Consider the following 23,823-nt stretch of genomic DNA (forward strand, 5'->3'; position numbering starts at 1 on the left):
TTTATGATTATTACCTTTCCCATTCTGGAAAATCTTCAAGACTCTGTCTTGTAAATGTCACCAACCCAGTTGGTTCTATAAGAAAAAAACAAAAAACAAAAAACAAAAAACAAACAAACACATAAAATAAGTTTCAACTCTAAGTTATACACAAACATACAGATACACACACAGAGTAAAAGAACAAGTCGAAGAATGGCTATAAAACTGAGGCAATACTAAATCTAGCTATGATAGCTGTCCTTCCATGTTTGGTTAGTGTCTGGACTACCTGTAGATACCAAGATATGAAGATCCATGGATACTCAAGTCCCTTAAGCTGGCAGAAAACCTCTGTATATTATCCTGTACAATTTATATCATCTATATATTATTTATAATACCTATTATAGTGTAAATGTTAGGAAAATACATACTACATTGCATTGTTTTAGGGGTTTTAGGGAATAATGACGAGAAAAAAAATCTGAAAATTTTCAGTACAGATGATTATTTTTGTTCTTTTAAGATTATTTTCAATTTGTGGTAGACTGAAGCCACAGATGAGGAACCCTCAGATACAGAGAGCTAACTGCAACATAATATTGATTCTGGATAATGAAAATACTCCATTTATACACAATGGAGGACTACTCTGCCATAAAGAAGGGTAAACTTGAATCATTTGTAGAATGGCTGCACCTTGAGATCATAATGTGAAATGAAATAAAATAGACACACAAGCTTAAATATAGCAGAGTTTCTCTTTTGTGAGAATCCTAAAATATACATAAATATCAAAATAAAAGACAAATTATAGGAACTAGGGAGCTAGATTTGCAAAAGGGAAGAGGACCAAGAGATGGAGGTAGGTGGGAGGGGAGAGGAAAGGGATGAAAAAGAATGAAGATGTGTTATGTACATGTGCCAATTCCCTATGAAGTATGTGGTCATTATGTACTGCAAATATGTACTAATGAAAATGAAATTTGAAAGAAAGAATACTGATTTAAAATAATATCATCCTTACATTAGGAGCATAAGCCCTTACTAAAAATATACAAATAACAGTACAACATTGGATTTGAGAGCTGGTACTTTTTACTGATTTTAAAAAACGGGACCCCCCCCCCGCCAAAAAAAGCATCAGAAAAGATTCAGAGTAGAAAGCTTATGCAAAAAGACAAAACTGAATTTGATCTTACAGACTCCTTTTCTAAGAAAAGCTTTAACCCCAAACTGAAAGACTGGCAAACAGAAACACATTTATGTTCTTTTTGGTAAAATAAATCATCTAAGGTTTAAAAGCGAACTCTTTAGCATATCATTTGAACTTAGCATAGTTAAATCCTAGGCTTAAATAAGTGCTTTAGACAGAGGAGAAATTACTGTGTTCTAAAAGTAGAGAGAAGAAAATAACATATTTTTAAAGGAGAGACACATTTGAAAGAAACAAAACAAAATATTATTAATTCAGTCAATAACTTTAGAGAAGAGGATCCTGTTTTGGTTAGATTTACTTTTTAAGCCAGTGGAAAAAGGAAAAAATAAACCAGCTGTCCAGAAATAATTTGCCTGCTGTAAATTAAAAAATCAAGTAAAAAGGCCATGCCATTGTTTTCTTCTGTTGCATACACACACTTGCAGACACACACACACACACACACACACACACACACACACACATGTGAGGAACCATTAGTCACAATGGTTGAGGCCCATGAAAGCCTGGCAATAATTTCTTTCCTATGCACAACCCCTCATTTCTTTGCTCTCAGTGTCATGTAGTAACAACCTAATAATCATATAGAGCCACCGTATTAGAAAATAAACTTTTGTTAATATGTCTTTTTTTTTGTGATACCAGGGATAGAACTCAGGACCTTATGCTTGCGAGGCAGGTGTGGTGATAAATCACTGGGCCAACACATGTTCAAACATCTGTGAAACAATTCTTTACCAGGAAATTCAGTCATTCAGGCAGTTGGCAGAGAAGAATGAACACTAAATGTCCTTCATATATACTAAGAGACCAAGGGAAATTAATAAACAAACATTTGCTGGTAAAGAAAGAAAAGGCACAAGGACTGGTTCCTTAGATGTAATTAGAAGATGCTTTGACAATATGTATTAACTTTTCTCATTAAATGGCAACTTTTACTTTAGAATAGGGTATTTTGGATAATCAAATACTCTTCCTAAAAATCACAATATCATTGGTTTTTAAATATATGAACTATAAGATACTTTATCTAAAACTATATTACAAATAATTCAGAAGGCTAACATCTTTCAGTCTTGAGATCATCATGCATATATAACTAGATGTTTAATAAAACTGAAAAATTGGTCCTGATGGAATTTTCTTCTACCAATTCTAAAAGTGTGTGCTTTTTTCATATCCTCAGTTTCTGAACAGAATACAGCTTTTATAATGGATAAAAGTCTAAGTTTCTACAAGATGGGCATCTGCTGCCGCCGCCACCTAGTGGCACTAACAAGAGAGACTCTAAAGTCCACTGGGCAGGCCTTTGTGGACATGCTTTTGGGAGAACTCCAGTTCCAATGTTTGGAGTTTGTGGTTCAGATTCTCAGAGGAGACTTTCTTTCCTCTCTAGCCAGTGCCAACCTGGGATTCACAAGTTCCTTCCGGTACAGCCAGGTTAACTTCTCATTTATCTGTGACTATGGATGCAGACCTTTGGTGTATCAGCTTTGTGTAACAGGTCTTCCAGACGCCCTCACCCCAAGTATTCTTCCTTTTAAATCCTGAAAACCTATAGCAATATTTTACTGCCTTCCGCAAAAACAAACAAACACAAACAAAAAACAAAACTACATTACTATGAATAGTGAAAATGCCAGAAAATCAAATGTCTGATTATAATTTACTTCTTTCAATCTAACCCCCAAGACTTATGTTGGCATACACTTCTATTTAAGAAAAAACAGTTAGCTTTTCCCTCAAATTACTTGAAATCCTACAACTCAGAAAGGCAAATTAGCTTTCAGAGAAGAAACATGATTTGATTCTTACGACAGAAACGTGAACTCAGATTTCTAACAATCCTATTTAAATTTAGACTAGAAAAGAAAGTAGACATTTCTCTAACAAATCAGAACAAATTCTAATTGATTTTCTTTCAAAATCCTGAATAATCCTTGAATTTCCCTTAATGCTTAATTCAGTACAAAGCACAAACCTAAAATTCAGTAAGCTACAAGATAAATATTTCTCTATGGAAGAATGTATTTCCCCCTTAAATGTGAACATCTTGATAACTAGTATCTTTGTAATACTTGAATAATGTCCAAAAACATTATATTCAATAGGGAAAAATGTGATGCATACAGTGAGATTAAATAGGTATGAGAAAAATGACCTTAGAATGATTCCAGACTTGACTTAAGATAATCCAACAAGTTTGATGACCAGAATGGAAAAGAACTCATTTTACACAACCAGAGTTGACCAAACTAGTCAACAAATGGAAACTTTCAAGTTGTTCTGGTTTCTGTGATTACAACTTGTAGGAAAGGTTACCCATAGCTAATAATCCTCATATGTCAATTTGACTGGCTTAAGATATGCCCACAAGATTAATAAAGTACACTTTTGAGTCTGTCTGTTTGGTCACTGAGCTATGACATTGGGTACTATGGTATATTTGGTCCCTAATCCCTCTCTGGCGCTATTCTGCTTCTCTTTCTTTTTTAAAAATATTTTTTATTGGTACATTTTAGGTATACAGTACAGTTACATTCATCATTGGGATCTTGTACCCTTACATGACGTATCTTGGTTCTTATTTTTTCCCCGTCCCCCTAGTCCCCCTTCACCCACTCCACCCTTACCTATTTACAAAGACTTTGTTTCCATTTTTTTCTTTTCCCTTCTTTCCTTTCCCCTACCCCTCTCATTTCCCCAACACCTTTAGACCTTTTCTTATTATGCAATATCAATTATACATTCTGATCCTTATTTATACTTTTAGTTTATCACACCAGAGAAACTATATGGTATTTACACATATGTGTCCTATTAACTTCACTTAAGAGTATAAGAAACAAAAAGACATTCATAGCTAAGTGGATGCACACTGCTTCTCTGTTTTTGGTAGCCATGAAATAAGCATCTTTGCTCTGTTATGCCTTTCTACCATGCTGTTTCTGCCCTGAAGATGGTTGGCCATGGACTGAATTCCCTGAAACCACAAGCCAAATGAAGCCTCTCCACCTTTAAGTTGTAGGTGTAAGGTACTATGTCTTAGCACTGGGAAATCTGACCAGTACATTGCATGTTGATAATAATGAACATCTAGTTATTCTTTCTTTAAATAAAGAGCATTCAAAATGTATACTCTGGTCTATACATTTTCTTTTAAAAGCATAGATTTACTGGCTTTACTCATAAAAAGCCTCTGATGTATACTGCATATTTCAAAGTAGATGGGTTTGATTTTGGCGTTCAAAAAACCCACACACATTCATAATACATATTTATGTAAATACATAATATATAGATAAAATTTAGGTTATAACATTGTTATTTAAATATAGTTTGGACAAAAGTTGTACTTTAAACACAGAATGTTCCTCCCATGATACCTGAACTATTCTTGTCAGCAAGGAAAATAACGAAACAAATTTAAAAAATTTACTTTTCTCTGTGACTCTTCGAAAGTAGCAGAAGAGTGTTTTAAGCTTTTCTGGTTTCCTTGATGAACGTCCTTCAAACAATCTGAAAGAGATCAAAGAGGATAGAGGATGAATTAAAATGCCCTAAAGATTCACAAAACACTAAATCTACATTGCTGCCATGTAATAAGAGGACTTTCCCTGAACAGAGAAGTGGAAGACTGCTTTGGACAGAGCGTGTCGGGGAGCCTGGGACCTGAAGCTAGGCTCCTCTGAAGCTGCTCAAGTCAGACAGCACTCTCCACCCAGCCACTTCTCCAACCTCATCTTCCCTGTGTAGGCCCACAAGGTCACTCAGGGCCAGCTGGTTAATCTATAGCCACTTCCTTGTGGCGAAAACTACTTAACCACACCACCAGGTTGTTACTTAAGTAAAGAAAAATGGAATGTGAAAAAAATCCGCATTTGAGTGTTTGCCAATGAAGTGAGGGACTGTGACTGGGGAGAGGGATAGGCATTTGTGACAAGATGGTGGGGACTGAGCACCTGTGCCCTCCGCATAGTCACATGAGGTGTGATCAAAATATATGATGAATGTTAAAATAAAATCGTGTGGGCTGGGGATTTAGCTCAGTGGTTCTGCCACCTGCCTTGCAAGTGCAAGGACCCGAGTTCGATCCCCAGTACCCAAAAACAAACAAACAAAAAAACCCCAAAACAAAAAAACAAACCATGTTATTACAATAAAAGACATACTGCCATTAGTCCCCTTCAAAATACCCCGCGTTTTGCACACACTTATCCCATCATTCTTGCCACTTTCTGAAGCAAGTCTGGAAGTCTTCCTTCCTAAGTGTCTTTATTGAGGTATGCTAAGAAAGTTGATGAATGCTGCTGGTAAATGCTATCCAATGAGAAGGCAGTTTCGTAAATTACAGTGTGTCCTCATTCACCTTAATTCATCATATTTGACATGGTGAGACCTCTGGTTTCCCCCAAAGCAAAACTGACCAAGAAAGATAAACATTTTGAATTAGCTCAGGATCTTCAGGCATCACACAAAACCAAAAACTTGCCGCTACACATAACCAAAGACTCTCACAAAAGAGGACTTCCAGAACTACTTCAGAAAGTGGCAATGACGGGATGTGTTTGAGGTTAGGGGTAGGGTACTTTGAGGAAAATTAAAAGCAATGCATCTTTTAGTGTAATACATTAAAAAAATTTAAACATTCACCATAATTTTTAATCAAATCTCATACACTGAAGCTGGACTCCCCAAAGTGGCTGCATTTGGAGATAAGGCCTGTGAGGGGATGGTAAAGGTTAAATGGGACCATAACAGAAGAGCCCTAATCCTATAGGACTGGGTCCTCATGGAGATATCACAGCACTTTGTACCAGGTGAAGAAACAGCAAGGAGAAAAGGTAGTAGTCAAGATGCGAAAAACATCCTCATCTGGACCTGAAACAGCCAGCACCTTGATCTGGGATGTCTATTCTCCAGATTAGTGAAAAAGCTAGTTTCTGTTGTGTAAGATGACCAGCCTATAGCATTTTATTATGGCAGACCCTTTGCTTGGTAACAAAACAATGCCTATCCTATGTTACCCAGTTTCCAGCAACCTGGATGTGCACGACTTAATTTAGTTTTCTTTGAAATGACGTGGTATTGTTATTGGTAACACATAATTCAATTTATCCCGAGGAAATAAAAGCAGGGCTTTTAAAAGCATACGACCTGAATAAGTAGTTCACTAAAAGATTACTCCTACAGAAGTCTGCTCTAGGGGTGTCAGATCATACTTTCCAAAGTCATTTAAAAATCATAGGACGATTCAGTGACTATAAATGATGAAGATTCTCTGCCTCTAGTCACATACTCTGACTTTCAAATCCAGAAACCCTTCAAGTGGAAGTCCACCTTAATAAGTGCTGAAATGGGTAACATTTTTCATGACTAGAAGATCAAGCTTATGTAACTACGCAGAGTGGAAAAAGTTAATTTCATGAGAAAATCCTATTGAGCAACTGAAATGAATTAGGAAAAGGAAAGGAAATGCAGATTTCAAATGATCCTGTTTACAATGATTTGAAGCCTGTATTCAAGGTCAACTTCTAGAAAAGCAATTTATGAGTACTTATTTCCCCCCAAAACCACTAATGTTGAGTAGTATTTAAACTTAATTTAAAATCTGTTTTACATAGTTTAAGAATGCTTGTGTGATAATTTTTACTCGAATAATTTATCTAAAATATTTAATACATACACTATTAAAATCCAACTGCCAGCTTAAAACAACAACAACAACAACAACAACAACAACAACAACAACAACAACAAAACCCAGGTTCTTTTAGAGTACAGGTTTCAGCTTGATTTCTTTTGCAATATGTCAACCAGAACAGAGCACGTTTAAATCAAAATGAGAGTGAAAATGAAAAACCTGCTTGGCAGTTTAATTAAACATGGTATATCAATAAATATGATTTACTAAATGATACTTTGGGCCTCACTGCAAGGCCCTCTCCAGGATTCCTACTTAGTAGAGAGAAGCAGTATGATTATAACAACCAACTACTACCTCCTTCTAGAGACAGACTGATGTACTGTACAATTCCACTAAGGGGAAAAGTTCTTCAAAAGAATTGCTGCAGAATGGAGAAAATGGCTGTTGCCCTTAAGGAATAATTTCCTAAAACACAAAAAGCAAAAGTATGTTCCTAGCTTCTTTCTATATGTGATCATCTATTTATAAAGTCACATAAATGTCCACATATTTCATAATCATGATGTCAAATTATTAACCTTAGGAGCCTCTTGGGAGTGCAGACTTACTATTCTGGTGATAAGGAGTTTCCTGGAAGATTACATAGCTGTTGTTATTACTACAAATGAGAACCACTGTCTATTTTACAGGTCCGAATCTTGAAGGCACAAATCAAGAATAACCTCACAATATTACATTTATTCATTGTTCCAAGTCTAATTTCAAATCACTGTGTAACCATCTCCATGACAGTGCCAGGAAGAGGGTGTGGGTGTGGAGTGGAGATAAAGTCAGAAGAGTTGAAGCAGGTTTAAGTTTTGTGACTATCTCAGCTTGGCTTTTAGGACATTTTAAAATGCTATGCATAGTCACACAAATAAAAAGGGAACTCCTGCTATGGCAACAAATGAAAATAACAGAAATACACAGGTAATAAGCATGAATGATAGCACAGGAGTGATGTACGTACAATCTGAGAGATGGGGATGGGACAAAGGGACCTCAGTGAAGCTCATGGAGCGGGGAGAACAGAAAGATGGTAGAGGGAAGGTAGAGAGGCCAAATGAACTGGTGTGGTGACAAGGGAGGGTATGACAGATAGACATTTAGAGAGATACCCTCTCATATATAATCAACCAACATCTAATTTTTTAAAAATTCCCAACGTTGATCTTTTAATTCAGGGTTTCCAAGTCTTGAGTATGTATGTTTAGAGACATTTTTTGAGTCAGCAGCATGTATGTAAATAGGAACACAAATCAGGACATTAATAACTCCTGTGCATGTAGGGAAGACAGTCTGGCAGTTCACTAAATAATACTTAGAGATTATTTAAACAAGGAAACAGAAAGAGCCAATCATACCACCTCACTTTGTTCTAAACAAAACAGTTTGCATTTTCTTTTGTTTTCTTTTTTGCTTTTTTTTTGAGACAGGGTCTCACTATGTAGTTGACACTGACCTGGAACTCACTATGTAACCCAGGCTCATCTCCAACTCACAGTGATTCTCCTGTCTCAGCCTCCCAAGGGCTGGAATTACAGGCGTACGCCACCACGCCCAGCCAGTTTGCATTTTCAAGGGAAGAAGTCAATCAAAGGTCAGATACATATTAACTGTGGTGATTTCCTTTCCATACTTATAAAGAGAAACATAGTTTAGTAAAGCCTCTCCTTCAATGGAATACTGATAACATTACGGAAACTGAATTCTAGACACACACATGCACACACCCTTGTGCCATTTTGTTAAGAATTAATCCATTAGTATATAATAAATCAAGCCCAAACCACTACAACTTCTAGTTTAAAATATATAATCTGATACCAAGCCAGAAAGTCACTTCTGGCTCCTCTGTGAGGCTCTCTGCCATATGGCCCTAGCAACATCTCCAATCCAGGCAACAGGCAGATGTTGAAGCCTCCTGAGCTGACCACTGCTGAGACCCACAATTTATCTCTGACCATCTAGTTTCCATGCAATCTCAGAAGCATCAATGCTAATCGCATTGGAAACCTTTATAAGCATGAAGCCCTGAAAGTCAAGCAAGGGAAAAGGTCAGGCGTATTTAACATAACTAGGCAGGTCTGGAAGAACAAAACAATAAATAAAAAGGAAGACTTATTCAATTTATTGACGTCAGCCTCCCACCACACACTCTTACCATTTTTCTTACTCAATCAAGTAGCTAGCCATAGTTCATCTGAGATTAAGCCCTCATATGTACTCTAAACTGCCGGAAACAATAATCATAAACACAAACCACACAAAAGAACAAACACAAAGACAACAGAGTGCTATATAAGCAGCTTACCAAAGGGCCCATCAGATTGGGCACCTGACCTTTCAGAAGCCATGTGGAAGAGGGGAACTTTGAGCTGTGTTCCACTTCTGGAACAATCTCAGAATCTTTTGTTCATGAGAGGCAGTGAGACATGATGAAAAGCACAACAACATGGAGCTGATCAGGAAGAAGTAGGGGCAATGTCTAGGGCACAGAAACTAGCGCTAAGTCGCAGTTCTGCTGACAGGTCATTTATTGTCTCTAAACCTCATTACTATAGAAGATTCCCTACCCAGAGTCTTCCATCAAAGTAAATCATCAATAGACTACATCAATGGCTATGTAGCCATCATTCCCATTGTTAGTGGGGGTTCATATCATCTCCTAACAAGAGGCAAGGGCAGACGTGCTGACTACTGAGGAGGCCCTGTAACTGTGGAGCCCATCACATGCTTACCCCAATTAATAAATTTTCAGTGTTTGGGCATTTAGTTAGCCAGGAAGACAAGAGTTTGTTTGGCTTTAAATCTTCAACACATTGACTTAAACTCTTACTTAGTGAAATGCTATTTACTGCATATCATTATTAAATATCATTTACTGGACTTACAAAAATGGCTTTGATTTAACAGATGAAAACTCTCCTAAGAATTGTTCTAACTTTTCACTAGCTATGAGGTAAGAAGTATTAACATGCTTCATTCCGAGGGAGAATACAGCAGAGTATTGGCCAAAGCTATGGCCAAAGGACATCTGCTATGCTGTATTGACTTGGCAAAGTGACCTATCCTTTCTAAACTTCTATTTCCTCATCTGAAAAACAGAAATAACAGTATCTAAGCAACATTGAATTCACAAGATTGATGTGAGGACTGAGTAAAAAATAACTTATCAGTAATTAGTATATGGTACGTGCTTAATAAAATTAGCTATTGTTATTAAGATATATTCATGCAAAATGTTCATATAATGATAAGTAAGCTGAGGTACTTGGGCTAAATTAAGACATTACACAATATCCAACAAAAAAATCAACATGCATTTATACAAAGTGCTTGCATTCTTCTAATCTATATTCCTTTCATTAAGAAAGATGGACTAGCCTTGCTTCCCATTAAGCCTAACATGCTGACACTCACAGCCAAATAGCTTAAGGATAAATGACCATGCGGAACGACAAAGACAAACCTCCTATTACCAAGAGGCCCCAGAATTCCCCGGTCAGAAATATGGCTAGTTACAACAATGGAGGTCTAATTTCAAAGAGCTTTCCAAGAGGTCTGACAGACTAAAAGCCTAGTATTATCTGTTATTATTTTTAAGTCATACTATATTCGTTCATGCTTATAATTTAGGTAAAATAAATATGACTATCCTCAAGGATATACAATGATTTTTTTAAAAAGTAGTTCAGCTGAAAGAGATGTTTTAAAATTAAAATGCAGAGTCTACCAAAAAAAAAAAAATGTATGCACACTTCAGGAAAAGAAAAATAGTATCATGTTCTTCCAACAGACAGTGTTAACTCTTGTATGGGGGACCCTAGAAGAAAGTGAAAATGCATGAGCAGCAATCTCAATGACCAAGGTTAACTACCTAAGCAGTAGTCTGCCATACTAGTAAATGTCTGGAAGCTTATGGCCACCACTTTGAGCACTTCTTAGAGTCCAAAGATAACTTGTATTAATCTCATAAAGTCTCAATAAACTTAGTATTACAATGTTTATACAAGTTTTTCTTCTCCTGAAGTATGTATACATTTCTTGGGGTGGACTCTGTATTTTATTAAAATTAATGTAAATTTTGTTAATTGTTGGTAGGAAATTAGAAGTCACCAAAGCCAAGCCTTCCCAAGCCTTGTGCCCAAGCTATCCTACTCCTGGGCTTTTGACTGATGAGAAAAGGTTGTCTGTCAGCACTGTGGTTCTCCACCATTAGGAGACTCTGGATTTTGTTCTATATGTAACAATTAGGGTACAGTACAGACAAGGATAATGTATCTGTGGAGGTACAAGTGGGAGGAAGCTACCCACACTAGCTTTTTGAAAAAGGTTAAAAAAAACCACCTGATTCTACTCTCAAAATCAAATTACAAAAATAATTCACTCTTTTTACTAACTTTTCTCACTCAATTTCCTATGACTGATAAATTTTTCTTAACTATATTTCTTCTAAATATAAAATATATTCAATGTAAATAATTTGCAGACCTTAGAAACAATCAAATGTTGTGTATCTCACCACCCAATAGTTATATGCTGATTCATTTTCTTGTTAGTCTGATTGTCTATGCTTATGCAGCTGTGTGTATGGTTGTGAATACAGAGGCATACAATAGATACAGACAGTTTAGCATAACTGAGATGAGAGTCTGTGTACAACTGTTTATTTCTTGTTAAAACACTTGCTGATTCTAATGTCACTTAGTCTTCTTCCTTTTTTGTGCTTTTGTTTATGTTACTGGTGGACACATACAGTTGTAATCATCCACACATAGCCTTATGCTTTTCTCAGGAAAAGACTATATACATTCAACCAAGAATTAGGAGTAAAAGTATCTGTGAAGAGCTTAAGTATTGAAACCTTCATGGTTGAAATGAAATGTCTGGTGTCTGGTATTTGGTCTAAAATATTTTAGCTGATTAAAAAGAAGTACAGCTGGATAAATGAAAGAAGAACAATAATGAAAATACTGGTAAGTATAGAGGCTGGTTGATTTAAAACACGTACTCACTATACTGTTCTCTTATTTTTCAGCACATCTGAATTTGAATATGAAGTTTTTAAAAGTAACAGAGAAAAAGCTTTCTGATATAATATTAGGATACTTAAGATTACAGAATGCTCATGAAAAAAATGTAAAAGTCTACAATTAGAATGTAAAAGCCTACAATTTTCCTGAGGAAGGCCATAGATTAAAGACACCATCAGAGACCACCAGAGAGACAAAGGACAAACTCTGAGGTTCTTAACTTGTATTTATTAATGCTTTGTGTTTTCTTCCGAGACAGTTAGACACTTAAAAGTGGTCTTTGCTAAACACTGTTGACTTTTCCCTTGGTCCCACAGATGCTTAATAGGTAATTAAAAGCAGAACAAAGCTTGACTTTCATTTTATAAAACTGGGACAGAGAAATTCCTTCTCAGTTTACATACAGGCTTGAAAAAGTCAATGAGTACACTGTAAATGAAGGGTCTCAGTGGTCCACTAACTTTGAAAAAGTCATTTAATTTTTTCAAATGTTTCACCTGTAAAGTTTATTTCCAGTCATTTGATAAGTACTGAAGGCCATGTTAGTCATTTAGGGGATGTATGCCTGAAAGCTGGCAATACAGGGTTTATTAGACTAACATTTACCTAGTCTATCTCATCATCTTTCAAAACTGAGAATATCAGGATAAGAGATTTAGAGGGACATTCAGCTACACTCAGAAATCTCCACTGCCCTGTACCTGGGGTCACTCTGAATTCCAGAGGAGGCTCACATAACTGAGCCTCCCCTAGGCAGAGACAGTCATTCACAGGATCCCAACTGCCCCTCACTCATGAAGGTTTCTTCAGAGCCACAAAACTAGGGCTGAGGTAATATCCCAGTCCATAACAATACACCATAAAACTAGTCTCTTTGCAAATGGGTCAACCCACCTTTTCAAGCCTATAGCCACTTTCATTTCTTAAGGGACAGCTCTTTTCCTACTGTCCCTTACTTTCCTTTGTTAGGGAAATGGCTTGATCTTTGTCAGCACTGCGCTCCCTTTTATTTTCTCTTACTTTTCCATTAAAGAATTTTCCTGTAAATGCCTCAGTTTGTACTTCCACAATTACTGAAACAAGGAATGACCCTACATAGTGTGACCTCAGGAACTGTGAAGGTGTGAGTGCTGGCTGATCCCTCTTCCCACACAAATAAACTATGGATGGCCATTGTGACACAAACTCCAAAACACTATTAATTAGAACTATTTCTCGCCAAAAGCAAAATACCAAAAACATAATCTTAGAGCCATTGGGATTGCCTTCAGAATTGTGGTTGGAAATTCTATAATTTACAGCACTCTGGCAGATTCTAGACCTAATTAAATACTTATTATAAATTAAACAGAAAGGCTAATTACTCTCTGGAGAAGCCTCATTATAAATATAACTGATAACTCTCCACACAAACAGGCAATTATAATTTTATAAAATTAAATCTTCACTTCTTTATTTACATACAGCCATTTCCTTTTCTGTATTAAAAAAGAAAACTTGCAAGAGCTGTACAGCTTTAACTTTTACTGAGTCTACTTTAATAGCAGAGCCAATGCTTTACTAGAGTTTTGTTTAATAAGCAAAAAATTATATTTAATAGACTTTTTAATACCATTATAATCATAGATACCAATGTAGTTTGTTTTCTCTCAGTGGTAGTCTACCTACTAAAGAAATCAAAAGTACACTTTACATTTATATGTGGCTTGAAAATGAAGCACCCCGTAACTCCTAAGAATAAAATGTAGCTGGAAAAGTCAATGAGTACACTGTGAACGAAGGGTCTCAGTTTCAGTTTTAACACACTGCCTCCAGACAGGGCCACTGACTTTGAAAAAGCCTTTTAATTTTTTCAAATGTTTCACCTGTAAAGTTTATTTTCAATCATTTGATAAGTACTGAAGGCCTATGAAACATGAGATTTGGTGACAACAAGAATAGGACAGATAAGATCTCCATCACACTGAAAGGAAGAAGCAATTTTAAGAGTAGAGCGGGTGACACTGTAGGTGCAAATCTGGCTGTACAAATGTATGAAGCACCCAGGATGCCTCTCGGCCCAGTCTGTCACTGTTGCACTGAATAACCCCTTCAAAGGTCTGCACCCTTCTGTCCCCACCCCTATTCTCCTCCCAGGCACTGGTCTGTTTTTCCTGGCACACTTGTGTGCTCTCTCCAGCTGATGCCTGCATTACAATCAAAACAAGTCTTTGACGTGGAAATCTGCTTATATGCATGGGGCTCTCTTTATGCCCTACCAAATCATTGCTTTCAGATGGCCTACCTGGGTCTGCTTTGCATGGCTTATCTAGCCCCCACCTACCTTTGCAGCCTCTCCTCTCTCCATGCCACTGATCTCACAGTCCCTGGGCACATCAAGTCCTTTTCTGCCCAGGGACTTTGATTATGCTACCCCTCCTTCCTCATTAATAAGAAGTCCTCTAACCCTTTCATACTTGGTTCAGGTTGTAGCCTCAAGGAAAACTTCGATTATAAAAGTGCTACTGTGATGTGCTTCATTTTCAAGCCACATATAAATGTAGATTGTACTTTTGTGCTACTGTGAGTGCTACTGTCCTCTACAGAACAGAGGAGGTTGTGAGGAACCCACAGGATTAGATGTCAGGAAAAGGTATTCATAAACTGTGTTTTTAAGACATAATAAAAGGCCTGTTGATAGAAAGCTGCCCAGGCAGCTGTGAAGTGTAAATATAAGACAATTCTGTATGGAAGTAAGAACTAAGAATCTAGCTAGACCTTTCTCTATATCCCCAGGGCCCTTAACATAATTGAGAAGACCTACGTGCTGACTATATCTGAACCAAAGTGAATGTATTCTACATAGTATTCTCTAAAAACAAATTTAGTGACTACCAGATTTGGAAAAATGTGCTCATCACAACTGATTTTTATGTAATTAAAGGGGATATGTTATAAAATGAATATTGTTCTGATTGCCAAAATTTGGAGAAATTTCCTGTTTTGTTTGCTGTCCTCTCCCCATAATGCTGACAACAAAGAGTAATTGTACACAACAGACTGTCACTGATATTTTAGTGTTTGAGACCCCTAAAAATATAACCTAAGAATTGAGAGTATTTTCATATTCAAATCATTTGCTAAAAAAAAAAGCTACACCCCCACAAATAAATGTACTGAATGTTAGACAAAGCTTGCTTTTAGATTTTTAAATGAAAATTTTATATTGAGCACCAATCAGCCAAATCTTGCAATTTTTCTCATCTCAAGAGAAAGTAGCATTCTGTAATTTTAAAAGCCTAAAAATAAGGCCTTTGGAGCTGACAATCTATGATACTGGAGAGGATGGTGAGCACATTTCCCCACTGCTGTACAGAGATGACAGGACTGCCCCAGTACAGTATGTATCAGAACAGTGACAGCTGTGAGCTTATCTGCCACTCAGAGCTTCCTCTCTAAATAAAAGGAATCAGGGATCCTTGGAAAAAATGGTTGATTCAGGGCTGGGGCATGGAAAATCTAAGATGAGCCTAGAACACTGATGACAAACCTTTTAGAGCTTTTAATGATATAACAGCCTACTGTGGCACATGTGCCATAAGTTCCCACCACTTGCTTAGAACATTTTGCGATTCCAGAAGAAAATGCTAAAAAAAACGACAGTTGGGAGCATGACAAAAGAATATAGGAACCACCTAAAGGAGCCCTCCTGACCAAAGCCAGAACACTCTGAGCAGTAGAATAAATACTAATAGGATTCCATATTAATTTGTACAATAAAGTGAAGACCCATGAGTCCATCTGATATTAAAAATGGAGGATAAACGGCAGGTCTTCCTTAGAATTTCAATTAATAAATGTAGAAAAGGAAAACAGAAAAATTACAATGGGCAACAAATACCATAACACTCAGACAAGATATGCCAGAGGATGGTAAAACTAGTGGGGGAAATGAGGCAAAATTTGTGTAGAGAATTTTATCTCCTCTAAAACAGAGAAGGGCAGTTATCTTTACAGTGGAAAAACCCAGCAGTCACACTGTAGCACCTTACCACCTGGACCAGGATGAGTCACAACCCACTAATGTGCTCACTGAGGACACAAGATCTTTTCTGCAGTATTTCTGCCAAAAATGCATGACTTCATTCTAGTTGTGAAAGAAATCAGCAAAACCACCTTGAGAACACTGTACAAAATAACTAATGAATCAAAAGTGTCAAAGTCATAAAGAAAAAAACCTAAGGAACAGGTTGGAGGAGACAGATGCTGAAAGAGAAAATAGGGTAGTACAAAAACCAGTAGAATTCAGATAAGGTTAGTAATTCAGTTTATAGTATTATACTGTATTTAACTTCCTTGTTTTGATTATACTATTTTATTATGGTTAGAAAAGGTGTTACCATAAGTAACTAGGTCAGTTATATATAGGAAATCTCGGCAATACTTTTTGCAACTTTTAAGTCTAAAATTAGTTCAAAATGAAGCTTTTAAAGAAATTACATGAACATGGCAACTTAAATGTCTCTACCACTCATTCATTAGTATGGCAAACACATGTGGTTGGTTTGCTCCTACTGTCTGGCACACTGCCCATGCTCCCCGCTCTCAGAGAATGGAGGTAGGTAGTCAGAGGTGCAGAGGAGGGTGCGACATACAACCTGCCAGGAGAGAGGAGCACATATTACAAGGACTTCTTAACTCTTGTTCCTGATAACAGGGAAGAAAACTCATATTCTATTTCCATATCCCATAAAGATAATTCTCAAGTGAAGAAACAAAGAAAAATATGAGGTGAGGGATAAGAATTGGGGAACAGGAGGGAGGAACAAACAACATTCATTTGCTGAGAAGATTCCTTAGCGTTTTTATGTAGATGATGTAAAGACTATTCATTTGGGAAAATGGCTGAACATCTTCACAATGCATTAACTGAGTCAATTAATTTAAACATTCCTTAGTCTAGTCTTTTTTTGTTTGTTTGTTTGTTTTTTTAAGACAGGGTCTCATTATGTAGTTGAGACTGACCTGGAAGTCACTATGTAGCCCAGGCTGGTCTCGAACTCACAGAGATCCTCCTGCCTCAGCCTCCAGGAGTGCTGGGATTATAGGTGAGTGCCACCATGCCCAGCTTAGTCTTTCTCTTAAAATTCTTACAATAATAAAACAATCTCATCTATAAAAAGTCACTTTCACCTTAAGTACATCTTTCAAGCCTCATTACTCCATACTTATAAAGTAATTATAAGACTTTCGCAGAAAGGACTTTTACTTCCACTTTTTTTTTAAGATTCACACTGATCCCCCACCTTCTTGAATTTTGTGATAAGTTGCTCAGGCTGGGCTTAGTTTGTGATCTTCCTGCCTCATCCTTCTAAAGTTCTGGGGTTACAGGTGTGGATCATCACATCTAGTACTTTCACTCTCACTTTAACATTCTCTCAGCATATAATGAACATAATGTACAACAAGTATTCCTGAGTATTCCAACAGGCACGTGAAATCCAGAGCACTCTGAGCAGGACAACCTGGGAAGATGAAATAACAGGAGCACTGGAAGAGGAGGGAGAGGAAGTCTCAGTTCTGCAAATAAATGGTGCCTGGATCCCAAATGAATTCTTTAACTCTGTGAACTTTAATTACCTTGCCTATAATGTGGTAAAAACATCACTTAACTCATAGTACTATAAAGATTACATCAGCTAACTATACACAAATGCTTAGCCTATAGCACATTACTAAAACAGTATCAGTTTCTTTTGTACTTCTCCATTTTACTGTGCACTGGTGTTCTCTGAAAACATACCGATTGAAGTTAATGTCAGGGTAACTAGAATACTCTGACTTCATCTTAGCATTCCGCCGGGGAAATGTGCAGAAGAACGCATTAGCTAAAAGACTGGCAATCTGTTCCTGTGACATTGTGATGGAATGATTCATCTTCTGCTTCAGGAGAGGTATTGGCTGATGGAGGAAACAAAAACACAGACAAGAGCAATAATTAGTTTAGCAATTTTGAAAGCACAGGCTTCAAATTGCATTTGCTAAATTATGGCAGGAATAATTCTGAGCCACTCTTGAATCCTTAAATCAGCAACATTGTTAAAGACAGGGTAGCTTATCAGGGACAATTGGAAAAAGGTACTTATTTGACAAACTGCAGATTTCTAACCAATAATTATGATAGTGAGAACCCAAAACATTACTCATTAGCAAGTAAGTCGAAAAAAATTATCCATGTAATGACAAATTAAAACCAAAGACAAAACAGAAAAATGCAATAATTGAGTTTAGTTATTATTGCTTATGTTAAATTCTACTATTAAATATTAGAAATTGTCAGATGAGCAATTTTTCTTAGTCCTAAATAAAACGATCTAAGGAAAATAATTCAATAAATAAGTCTTCCTTTTTATCTTAATCACATTGCATATGGACGATTTATGAGACTCAAATCTAATTTTATTAAAGCAATTTAGCAGAATATGTGAAAACCATCATAGACACATGGATAACTTGTAACAGGCAGGCATTTTCTACATAATCAAACATCTCAAGTTAAGGAAGATGCTGGGTATTTTTTTCTTCAAATCCTTTATGTCTAAAATGTCTTCTATTTGTAACAAACTCAAATTCACTGACCTTTCACTGTTAGTATAATCCATAGGACCTGAGTATTGTATGGTGAGTCTTATTCTGCTTTAAATGTCAAAGGTATGTTTTTAAGGATGTGTTTGTTGGTTGGTAAAACCAAAGACACACTGCCAATTTACCAATAGATGTTAGGTGTTCGCTATAATAGAGATGTTTTTCTTTCTCTTTCAGAAAAACCCAGAATGAAGTGTGTCAATTATTTGTACAGATCTCAAACCAGTTGTCTAGGCTCATCATTTTCCAGAAATCAACACACAAAGTGAGCCTGAGGACAGACAGGCAAGACAAATCAAAATCACAATTTTTTTAAGAAACATGGAACACACATCATTGCTAGAATGTTTGCTAGAATGAAGAAAAGGTTAATCTTGCAATTTTAACTATTTCTCTTGAAAAATGCACAAGTAAATGACAACAACACAACAAAAGATAAAGAATGTACTTTCACTATGGTCTCCAAAATACTCCCTGCTTTTAGGCCTTGCTAATTACCATTTCTAAGAAGAAACAGAGAACTCATATTGATCCCCATTTTCCATCCTAAGCATTTATTCACAACTCAGCAATGAGTTTAGACAAGGTAACAGTATTCATGGCTAAAAGCAAACTATTACCTGTTTTAATGAGAAATGAAACTTTGACTACCATTAACCACATTAGCCAGAAAAATGATTTTAAAAATTTATACAGACTATTTTAGGCTTAATGGTCTTAAAACATGAGCATTTCTCTTACCCAAATAAACAAAGAGTATAATTTTTAACCCAATAAATGATTTCTGCTGTCTTGGTGAAGAGAGATGCCTAAAAATAAATAGGGAAAAGAGAAAATATATATCTTATTGGCAAACACTCAGTTAGACAAAACAGTAAGCTGGTCACTATGATCCAAGATATTTTAAAACATTCCTTCAAAGAGTTTTTTTTCTTTGATTTTTCTTTTTATAAATCTAAAATTTACTTTTTAGATTTGGCCTAGAGTAATTTAATGTGGTAAATCATTAAATACCAATGTGTACAGTTTAACTTGCCAAAAACATATTTTGATCTCAAGTTACATCTTAATTTTCATAGAAGAGATTGGCTTTTGGCAGAGCACAAAACTGAGATGGAAAATGTCTTCCCAGTAGTAATACACTAATGAAAGAATAAAGTTGCACTAAGCCAGGATAAAAAGCTGAGAGGCTAGGAATCTGACTTGATTCTACTAAGCAATTTATGATAGCTTACTAATTTATAAGCTTTTGAATAATAAGTATCTCACTGAATAAAATAAGGAAACTTTCTCTCCTAGCAGGAGAGGATGGGAGGGTTTAATGAGCCAAGTCAAAAGGCTAGATCCTGTTGATCATGAATTACACATTGAATTAAAAAAGCATTTAACTAAGCACCACACAGTATCTAAACACACAGAGATCTCCTCTCAAAAGGAACATAATCTAGTGGGAGAAAATTTGTAAAGATATAAGTTAAAAGCAGCATGGGAAATATGACACAGTGATAAAGCTTCCCTAGGGGAAGCAGGGAAGGCTTCACAAATGGAAGCAATAAAAGAAGAACTAGACAGTAGGAAGACATTTTACTAGGCAAGGAAAGGAGAGAAGGGAAAAAGAATGAGTATATAACATAAGCTATTCATTATTTGTTTAAGTAACCGCCAAAAGAAAGGTGCTTTTAAATATATTTTATGTCTAATAGTAAAATTTATTTTAGATGTAATGCATTACTGGGATGAAATTAAAGTTACAAATCATCAGAAACATCATGGTAAGAAACTAACAAATGCGGCCACTGGTTCTCAGCTGACAGTGGTAGGGCCCCATACAAGGTGTCTGACACATGCAGGGATTCGGTGCCCCAATGACTGTAGTTATGGTTTAGAGAATGTGCAAGAGTACAGCCATTCTGTATCTTGAGAAATTGTTATACACGAAATGTCCCAAGAGCTCCTGGGGAGCAACAGTGCTAGCAGAGCCCTGGTTAGCATCCATGCAGTAAGGGGCTGGTCTTAAAATAAAAAACGGGCAAATACAAACAGCACAGGAAGAAAATGAAGACCAAAACAACCTTAAGGAAGTCTGAAAATATGTTCACAAATTCTTTGATACTTCTCCCCTTAAAAGTGGAGTCTAATTCCCTGCTGCTTGGGTCTGAACTACATTTAGTGACTGGCTTCTACTTAGTAGAAAGAGTGCAAATGACACTGGGGAGCTTGAGAAATTCAGTCACAAAAGGCACTGTAGCATGTGCTGTTTGAGAGCAGCAGCTATGCAGGCCTTCCAGCCCTGCCACGCCTTTGGAGAAGCTTGGCCCTTACCCACACCATGACTACAACCACAGGACAGGGGAGCCACGACTTCCTGAGCTAAGCTGTTCCCAAATGCATGGCCAACAACTGTGAGATTATACATGTTAATACCTTTAAGACTAAATTTTGATGTAATTTGTTATGTAGCAATCTATAATTAGTGGTTCTACACCAAATGAAGTCATATTAGATCTTTTCTTTTAGTCTTAAGAAAGTACTACAAATTCATTTGTTATAATAATGTATCACTTTGGAAGAGTGAAAAAGAAGTAGAGAGCAGTAAGCCCTTTTAAAAATATAATATTGCAAATCCATTAATATGCTTTGAAATGACTACTTTTTAACAAAAAGATAGATTGTTTCCATGAGAAGAAAGAAGTCTGAGTAAGCACACTTCAATAGTGTCCGTCAAGGAAAGCTCAAAAATTGAATGATGCATTTTTAATGTCCTTTTGTAGCATCCTCTCTAACCTCTAACCTTTAACTTAAGATAGAAACATTACGATATTTTTTGGCAAATCTGCCTTCCACCCTTCTCTTTGACCCAAGTGCAAGGCTCAAGTGTGAGCAGAGTATGTCAACTCACTAACCTGGGTGCAAATACTGGGCAGGCAAAGTGCAGCCTTCACCATGTCAGGCAGAATGGACTGACAGAGATGCTGGGCTTCTGCTTCCTCAAGTACCTGGAAACCAAGAGATACACTACATGAATAATGATAAACCACGTTTGTTATGAAATTAAATTATGAATCCATGTCTCACAGAGTCCCATCGTAATGCTAATGATCATCACCACTAAACACAAGTGAAAACAAATCAACAGGTGAGCCACACACTTTCAAATTCATTTGTAAATATATACAATTCACCATAATGCCATGAAAACAAATCATGTAACCCAGAGTCAAATATCTCTCACACACATGTGCACAATAAAATATAATACTTATAAATGAAAAACAGTGCATTTGGCCCTTTGTTATGCCTAACAAAAACTGCTAGACAACCGAAGACTCTCTGAAGCCCTCAAGGACCCATTTAACTTCCACAATTTATGACTTAAATCACCAGAAAAGCTATCCTACTACTTCAGAGCATACTGTATGTACCAAATTTAACCTGCCAGGCAGGAAACAGTGAAATTTCTTATAACCTTAGAATGTTTCCTTTCTTGGCACCCTAGGGAAGTTAAAAACACAATTCTCATATCAAAATTTGAAGCACAACCAAGATGGCATTGACAGTTCATTTTAGTCTTTTGTAAGTTCTAACTTCTACTACCTGGTGAACATAGAATTATTATTAATTCTGGAGAAAACAAAAGTTATACAAGACAGAAAAAGCCCAGACAAAAAGGGTTACAACATCTTCTTGACAAAACAGAATAGTGATAAAACTAAAACGAACAAGACAACTACACTGGGAAAACAAGGGGCACAAATAATGGTGATGTCTGTGAGCAACAAGGAAGTTGTAGCTCCTCAAGAAGGAATTGGAAGCCAGCACATCAAAAAGGGCGAAGAGCTTAGAAAAAGTGGCTGCCTCTTCAGAGCAGACCTCTGTACCTTTGACAAAAACAAAAATTAAGCTTAAAAAAAGTCATTCATAGAAGGCATTCTATTTTAGATGTACAAAATAAATTGCTTTCCAACATCTGAAAATGCATAAAATGTATTCACACATTTGTTTAACATACTCAAATTCTTCCTGCTTAGAATTTATCCTTTGGCTTTTTAGAACTTATTTGTAGTAATTATACCTCCAAAGGACTCTACAATAATGGTGCAGAGGAGTTCAGTGTACATTTCACCCATTTTCCTCAGTGATGACGTGTGTATATTTACACAACCACCAAAATCAAGACCCTACAGAACTGTTTGATTCCAGCAAAGTCTCCAAATCCCCATTTAAACTCACACTTACCTTTCCTTCTACTGTACCTAGCCTCTAGCAATAATCAATCTGTTTTCCATCTCTGTAATTGTGTCATATACAAATTCATCCAAGTGGGCTGGGGTTTTAGCTCAGTGGTTCCATTGCTTGCTTTGTAAGCACAAGGACCCAAGTTTGATCCCCAGTAGCAAAAAAGAAAAAAGCAAAACAAAACAAACCAAACCAAATTCATCCAAGTTTTAGCTATTACAAACTGTGCTGCTATAAACATAGGTGCACATATATCACTGTGATATGATTCTTTTAATTCTTTTGGAAAGACACCCAGCAGAGGGACGGCTGGGTCAAATGGAACCTCCAGTCCAAGCTCTTTGAGGTATCTCCATATTGATTTCCATAGTGGTTGCACCAGTCTGCACTCCCACCAACAGTGGAGAAGGGTTCCTTTCTCCCCACAACCCCGCCAACATTTGCTATTGTGTGATTTCTTAATAGCAGCCATTCTTTGTGGGGTGAGGTGGAATCTCAGTGTTGTTTTCATCTGCATCTCTCGAATGACCAGTGATGTGGAACACTTTTTCATATATTTACTTGCTGCTTTTACTTCTTTGTCTGAGAAATGTCTGTTCATTTCAAATGCCCATTTTTGAATTGGGTCTTTATATTTTGGGGGGCTGATTGTTTTGAGTTCTTTATATATTTAGATAATAGTCCTTTGTATGAGGAGCAGCTGGTAAAATTTTTTCCCATACTGTAGGTTGTCTCTTAGTTCTGTTGATGCTTTCTTTTGCAGTACAGAAACTTTTTTTTTTAATTGAGTTTATTGGTACAATCTAGGTATACAATACAGTTACATTCATCATTGGGATTCTGTACCTTTACATAATAGGTCTTGATTCTCATTTTTTCCCCTTGTCCCTGCCCTCCCTTCACCCCCTCCACCCCTCCCCATTTACACTTTATTTCCATTTTTTCAGTTTCTCATATTTTTTTTCCTCTCCCTTACTACCTTTCCCCCACCCTTCCCACTTTCTCTACACCTTTAGCCCTTTACTTCCTATTTCACATTA

General features: G+C 36.6%; 1 protein-coding gene across 4 annotated transcripts in view; it reads right to left on the bottom strand.

The window, feature by feature from the left end:
* Parg (poly(ADP-ribose) glycohydrolase) overlaps positions 1-23,823 on the bottom strand; it is a 110,928-nt gene that overhangs the window by 42,227 nt on the left and 44,878 nt on the right. For all 4 annotated transcript variants that reach the window (XM_010622500.3, XM_033761906.1, XM_010622501.3 and 1 more), the window contains exons 8-11: positions 21,451-21,543; positions 17,706-17,863; positions 4,641-4,720; positions 15-75 (exon numbers count right to left, since the gene is read on the bottom strand). In XM_010622500.3, coding sequence (XP_010620802.1) covers positions 15-75; positions 4,641-4,720; positions 17,706-17,863; positions 21,451-21,543 — 392 coding nt within the window. The remainder of the gene's footprint in view (positions 1-14; positions 76-4,640; positions 4,721-17,705; positions 17,864-21,450; positions 21,544-23,823) is intronic.

This window comes from Fukomys damarensis, unplaced genomic scaffold, assembly GCF_012274545.1.
Source record: "Fukomys damarensis isolate Sample0158 unplaced genomic scaffold, DMR_v1.0_HiC HiC_scaffold_1, whole genome shotgun sequence".
Classification (NCBI taxonomy): domain Eukaryota; kingdom Metazoa; phylum Chordata; class Mammalia; order Rodentia; family Bathyergidae; genus Fukomys; species Fukomys damarensis.